General features: G+C 33.8%; 1 protein-coding gene across 1 annotated transcript; it reads right to left on the bottom strand.

Moving 5' to 3' along the window:
• Positions 1 to 1,463: 1,463 nt before the first annotated feature.
• LOC129273546 (ankyrin repeat domain-containing protein 53-like) lies at positions 1,464 to 7,121 on the bottom strand. Its single transcript, XM_054910598.2, has 4 exons — positions 6,699 to 7,121; positions 5,746 to 5,945; positions 4,892 to 5,056; positions 1,464 to 3,919 (listed from the first exon to the last, which is right to left on the bottom strand). The coding sequence occupies exons 1-4, from the start codon at positions 6,903 to 6,905 to the stop codon at positions 3,019 to 3,021; spliced, it is 1,473 nt and encodes a 490-aa protein (XP_054766573.2). The 5' UTR covers positions 6,906 to 7,121; the 3' UTR covers positions 1,464 to 3,018.
• Between the last annotated feature and the right edge of the window lie 54 nt (positions 7,122 to 7,175).

The following is a 7,175-nucleotide window of genomic DNA, read 5'->3' as shown; positions in this document are numbered from 1 at the left end:
TCAAGCATGTTTTAATGGGTTTTAAATCAAGAACAATCTGCATAGCTCAAACATGCATGAGCGATGCGTAAGCGTTTTTCGTCTCTTTTTTTTTTAGATTTAGACATAGAATCTGAGCATTCTAAACACATTTTTGTTTTCATTATGAAAAGGAAGGGTATCATCCTAACACCTGAATTATACCCAAGGGGAGGCCCCACAGGAGCAGGGGACGACTGCCTCTGTGAAATTAAAAGTTGTAAAACAAAATGAAGAAAAAAGAGAAAGACTAGCATATAAAAATGAGTATAGGTTGTTTGACTGTATGCTACCTCTGTGCTTATAATTAAGGATATTTTAAGCATTTTCTTTTAAATCTTGAACTATATTAATTGAGAATGAATCTCTTGGAACTATTAAATTGTGTGCAAAGGGGATCTTCTTCGCATTACCAATGGGAGAACCTCCATAGCATTACTGTTCTTAACTCATAACTTTCTTATTGTTTGACCAATTTTATGCAAACTTTCGTTCATCTCTTTCTTTTTCCCCGCTTTCTCTTAAGCCAACTTGTTATTCGGGTTGCATTCTCCTTGATAAAAGCAGGAAGAGAAAATTGAGATCTACACATTCATTTCTATTTTTTTTTAATTTGGCAGGTAAGTTAAAATAAAATATTTGACGTTTAGATCTCATTTCAAACACTTGGGGGGAAAAGTCATGCGTACCCCACTTTGTTGAATAGCCTTCGTGAAAACTTTAAAAAATGTAGAGGCTTTTAAAAATCTTCTGAAAACTCTTAACTTTTAGCTCTTTATGCGCCTTAAGCATAGGCGGCGGAAGCGGGGGGGACGGAGGGGACCCCCCCCCCTAAATTTTTTGTTGATAACCTTTTTTTTTTTTTTGATTGTCAAAATTTTTGTGGGTATCGCCCCCTAAAAATTTAGGCTGATAACCTTTTTTATTTATTTATTTTTTTGCTTGTCAAAAATTTTTGTGGTCCCCCCTAATTTTTTTGGCTTCCGCCGCCAATGGCCTTAAGCACTATATAGAGTGGATTTGGCGCTTTGCAAGTCACATTATTATTAGCAAAACTTTTCACTAACAATGCTTTCCATGGATATCATCATTTTAAACATTTACTTTATTATTCTTTTATTACTATACTAGTAATCTAAATGTTAACTTGTTTTCAAATATCATTTTCCCTTTCTTTTTCAAATCTATCAAAAAAATAAACAGCACTTACAAGCACCGTGTAAGGTCAAGCAAAATGGTATATGAATTATTTGCTAAGATTTCCAGTATTTGAAAATACATCTCCTGATTATAAAGTATTAATATTAATCAATCTAAAAAATCTCATTAATACTGAGTATGATTGAAATTTTCAGATTGATTATATTAAATAACTAATATAATATAATCTATCAGAGCTTAGTAACTATTGTACTGCAAACAAAGCAAGTAAAATATATCACTGATTTCTTAGGCAAATGAAATTTAATGACCATCTTGGTACAAAAGCATGAACAAAATCAAATAAATGAATAATACATGTCACATAAACAAACTTATGAAAAAATTGTATCTTAGACTATTTGATTACTCGATGCTTTTTTTGGTTTTATTTTGGGGAAGAGGGGGGCCAAATCAGAATTTTTTTTTCGTTCAGAGAAAAAATTTACACATAAAATGGTAACACTTATCTACCAAATTGAATACTTACTTGCTTAATTTTTTAAACATTTGGCAAGAATATAAGGACAAATTCTGATAAAATTGTATACAGATTACTACCAACAATACTGATTGCAAAAGTAAAAAAAAGAGTTGCTGATTTATGAATGCAACCCATTATGCCCCCAAATTATTGAAAATTTTAGACATTCACATGTTCATACACTTATTCCAGAATGCCTTAATATGAAGTTTTATCCATGAAAACGATATTAACCTTTATGTGAATTTGGAGCCAAGATTTCTTATTTCATTCACAAACTTTTTTGGCAGGGGAGATGTGGTGCTTTCTTAGCAACAGTGGATTCCAAACACTAGCGTACCTACGGGGGGCAGAGGGGCAGTCTGCCCCCCCTGACGAGCCACCACCCATGCATGTATCCCTGCCCCCCCTGACGAGCTTGAAAGACCTTTTTGCACCCCCTGACGAAAATCCTGGAAAATCCTAGGTACGCCACTGATTCCAAAGTAAAGATGATCATAAATGCAGCTGTGTCCTGTATTTTACATATTAATGTCTGAACACTGGAATAATACCTTGGGAGTTATGTGAGGGGGAAAGGAAAAAAACTAATTCAATACATATGTTTTTTTTAATACCCTTTCCAACAATAAGTTTACATGAATAGGGGGGGGGTGGTGGGAAAGAACACAGAAATTCAAAATTGGATATAAAATAAGTTATGAAATTCTGAAGCTTTTCACTTCACTACTCAAAACAATTTTTGCACAAAATAAAGTGTATTCCAACCAACATTTCCATAATGTCACACATTATTTCTTTTGTTTTTCATAAAATAAAAACCATAATTTTTTTAATTTTGTGAATTTGAAAATAAATAAGCACTTGAATATATCATAATAAATTTCAATAGATTATTCTACATGCTTAAGTTGAAGTCAGTCCATATTTTGAAATATGAAAACATATCTTATTTATAATAAAATATGAAAGAAATAGTGGCTATGTGGTGTCATAGACTCTCTCACTTAGATATCACTTAATATGTTGTGCATAAATGATTGGTGAAAATAAGTAAAAATTTAAAATGCCATAACATTCCTTTTCCCGTCTAATTTTGATGACATTTTTAGCGTTATAAGCTTCTTTTTGGAGTGGACTTGGTTTTTAAACAGCTAAGAAAAACAAACATCTTTCTCCAAGTTATCCTTTTATCCAAAAGAAAGTATATCTCAGATGAAGTCATAGATATGGCTTGTTATATTGGATTTTATGATGACCTTCTTATCTGTTTGATCATGATTACACTCAGCAGTAGTTTAAAAAGGGGATCAGGATCATAATACTTCAAAGCCATATGTATAATCTTCTCCATGAATCTGAGGAAATTTGTAAGGTTTGGCTATGTGTTTCAAGGCACCTGCTATTCTCTGGTTATTAAAACTGTCTGAGTCTGAGATGCTACTTGTCCTTGTTGATGATGACCCAGAACCGGTTACTCCCGGAAATAACACTGATGATTTATCATTTGAGATGTGGGCATAGACCTCTTGGATAGGCTTAATGCTGTCATCATAGAGGCGTCTGTGCTGGGCATCGATAATGTTCTTGCATTTAAAGGAAAGAGGACGTTCATGGGGTGAGAGTTTCTCAAGGAGTATTCTGTCAATGACTTCTTGCGGAAGGTCAGGCACAGGTTGTGTGTAGAGTTTAACCTTGTCAAGGTTCTGATTTCCAGTGATTTCGAGGATGGGGACTTTGACCTTTGCTACTGGCTCTAGCTTTGGCTTTGTCTTGCCTTTGCATAACCTTTCCTTGGCTACAATACGCTCTGCACCAGAGGTGTTTACAGGAGCTGGCGTTGACTTGGTTTGTGTCTTTCCCTTGGAATCCTTTGCCTTTCCTTTTGCTGCAGTCTTCTCACCAACAGCCTGTAGCTTGACTGCAGGAACATTTGCTTTCCGAGGACTGTTAGCCTGGTAAAGCTGATTGGCCATTGCTCCAAGTGTTGAAGATTCCTTTTTATGAGAGACAAGTTGGGGTGATTGTTTGTCTGCTATACCTTTCTTTTCCATCCACTCATCGAACAACTGGTCAGCTTGGATTTCCTTGTAAGCCTGCAGATCTTGTTGTTCACAATCGTCAACAGCATCCTTAAGATTCTTAAGCTGCTGCAGCTCAGTTACCTTGGTCAATTCTGCTTCCTTCTCTCTCTTCCATGTCTCTGATGCCAGTAGCCTATGAAATGAAAAGATGAAATATACATGAATTGAATATTTCTTGAAACTAAAATGCTGCGCTTGAAATGTCATCAAAGCAGTAACATATTGCACCAACCAGTAACTATATTACTAAAATAACTATGAATTTAGTCAAGAATATGATATACCTTGCATCCCAGAAAAGGAGAATTGGTGTTTATTTATGATTGAGGCTCTATCAAAAGGTAATCACAGTTATAATTAATAAATGACAAATATTCATAAAACTTAGATCATCCTTTCTCAATTGATGAAACCCATACTATGCAAATTTATGCAGGAGTGGGTGAAAACAAGTTTATTTCATTTACTACCTCAAAGTAATTAACACATGAGCACATATTCTGAAGTCGGGTTTAACTTAGACCATGGTCTAACTCTGTTCTAAAATTATGGAAAGCTAAAAATGTCAAAATTTACCTTACATTTTACATTTATTCATGATTACTGTGCTCTTTCCTAACTTGTGAAAGGTGAAGAAAGCTATCTTATTTATCCTTCCGAAACAGTTAACAATGATTTGAGATAAAAATGAGCTGATACATTGTAATTATACTGTTAGAGATTTATGCCACTATTGGCTATCCATAGTTAAACCACAACTTCAAAAAAAGAAATTAAATCAACCCCGACTTGAGAAAACGGGCAATGACCATTTAATTGATGTCCAGAGTTCAAATGTATAACAATTTCATCCAACTAACTAATCATAAAAAACTTAAATGGAAACAAACAAGTAAATGAAATATCAAATACATCTGTGAATGAATAGAATGAGTAAATGAACAACTGAATGATTGATAAAAAAAAGGATATGAAATATTTGCCTAATAATCTTTTGAATCATATTTCTTAGTTTACTGCAGATTGACCCACCTGCTGAAGGGATTTGATGAATAATTAATTACACAGTATAATCATTAGTAAAATAATCATTAAAATCATTTACCTGGCACATTTTCTATGCCCCCAAATCTTTGCATAATCAAGAGGTAGATGGCCATTACAATCAGGCGTACTGATATCAGCATTATGAGCAAGAAGAGCCGCCATACACTTAACACTTCCTTCAATGGCAGCTTGGTGGGTAGGGGTCATCAGATCCTCATTGGGTCTACACAAAAAGATATATAGAACATAACAGCGGTAAAGTCATGTCAATGTTTTCTCTTAACATCTGATCTACAAAATATTAAAATGATTACAATAAAAAACTCTTTCATAAAATCATAAGATGAAAAACTTATAGAATACCAGATATTGGTAAATATATTATAGCTAAGAAGAATTTCAATCAAGACATGTGAGAGAAGAGAGAATTAAATTTAACATATACTCTAGAGAAATATTGAGGATGTTGAATAAATATTCAAATTAACATCAACCTTTAATATTCATTTATACAATCTATTTAAAATCTTTACTTAAAAAACAATTCACTACATACATTTATTTCTGAACCAATTTTCGTAATCACAAAGTTGGTTAAGTCAAACTCTATTTACTCTTAGTGTAAAGTTTTAAATTGATCAAATATAGGGTCTATTTCATAAAGACTTAATATCATATAGGATAAATTTGCCATTTCTCAATACCAGCATGAAAACATTGATTGTGACTGGCTGCTGAGCCTTGCTAGTCCAAACGACTTTGAAAAAAGGAAAGTCAGACTAGTCTTGTCATCAATCAGAAATACTATATTAACACTAAACAACAATAGCGACATTAAATGGAAAAATACTATCAATACCTCAGCAACACCCTGAACACATTGAACCGTGAAGACACTGACAATCAACTTACAAAGATGGATCTGCACCCATGTCCAGGAGATATTTCATGCATTCCAGAGATCTCTTTCCTGTCCTGCTGTTAATACAGAGATGGATTGGTCTCCAGCCTGTAGAACTGGCCAAGTTCACACTCACATGGTACTTCTCAACCAGAAGTTTCAGGCATTCTATTCTACCATGCAGAGCAGCCAGGTGAATAGCAGATAATCCCTGTAAAAAATAAACATTTAGTCATAGATCATAAATATTGATTCAACAGTCAATAAAAAAGGCGGAATTTAATTCAAGGGATTATTAACAACTCATTAACATCTGTAGATATGTTCAGATTAATCTAGACAACCTTCATGTGTTGTTAGTTGAACTAAAATCCTGCTTAGTTTTTTTAAGAGTTTAAAAAAATAAGTCATTTTTATTATATAATTTGTAAAGACAGGAGGCTTTCCTTTTTCCTGTAATTATATCTTAATCATTCTTTTTGTTTACTTCTTGTTTTAAAACTATTTTACCTGTTAAGTAATGCACAGTTGTGTATTATAGGAATTGTGCAATAGAATTGTTGTATTATTACATGCTAAAACAAAATTAATGATTCAAAGAAAAGTCATCTACATTTATCATTCACATTATGATTTGCAAAGGCAAGTTCCTAAATTAGGTTGGATAATTGCATTTCTTAGCCTATAATTTCTTATAAGCCTATATGTTCAAACTGAAATTATGATTTTTATATAATTCTCTTTGTCTTATCTATGATAACAAAGTAACAGTTTTTTTCCCAATCCCAGGGTTTCCCTGGATTGGAATATTATTTAGCTTACATTATTGAATAAAAATATTCAAATAGAAAAGATCAGAAACTCCAAATTCTAATGAACTAAATTTACAGCCATCGACAGTTCCAAATTCTAGACTAAGTGTTTTGCCATGATTAGCATACCTTGATTATTTCAAAACACTTACATTTTTGTCGAAATTTTCAGGATTTTTCCCCTCTTTTAGAGTCTGTCTGAGCCAGGCTGTATCTCCGATTGCCGCTGCCATGAATTCATCCCCGCCCAGAGCCACCTTTCGACTCCGCTTCGAAGTGGAGGTGGACGGGACGGCTCCAGCGCCAGTGGCAATCGTGTAATTGGATCCTGTCGTTTTGATCCGTGAACTCGATTCCATTGCAACTTTGGAAATTTTCTCTCCTCTGAAAAGTATGTCTCTTTACAAATTACAGTTTACAGAATCATTCCGAAATAGTAAAAGTAGTAATTTGTCTAAAGATAGTTTGATAATGAAAAAATTGCGGTGCATTTATTCAACTCAGTCTCAGGTCTCAGCGTACGTACACGAAGACTTCGCAGCTAGCAGTAGTAGTGTGTATACATGTAATTGTTTACAGTTGCTAGGGAGTCTCTTTGATCTTGCTTCCGGGTTATGTATGGCACGCTT

The sequence above is a fragment of the Lytechinus pictus genome, chromosome 12 (assembly GCF_037042905.1).
Source record: "Lytechinus pictus isolate F3 Inbred chromosome 12, Lp3.0, whole genome shotgun sequence".
NCBI lineage: Eukaryota > Metazoa > Echinodermata > Echinoidea > Temnopleuroida > Toxopneustidae > Lytechinus > Lytechinus pictus.
The sequence above is the reverse complement of the archived record's forward strand: the minus strand, read 5'-3'. Positions and strand labels throughout refer to the sequence as shown.

What these genes read in the sequence shown, in the direction of transcription:
- LOC129273546 (XM_054910598.2), bottom strand. Translation starts at nt 6,905, where the DNA reads ATGGAATCGAGTTCACGGATCAAAACGACAGGATCCAATTACACGATT. An exon ending in ATGGGTGCAGATCCATCTTT is followed by an intron (nt 5,057 to 5,745) that starts GTAAGTTGATTG and finishes CTTTTTGTGTAG; the next exon opens with ACCCAATGAGGATCTGATGA. An exon ending in GGGCATAGAAAATGTGCCAG is followed by an intron (nt 3,920 to 4,891) that starts GTAAATGATTTT and finishes TTCATTTCATAG; the next exon opens with GCTACTGGCATCAGAGACAT.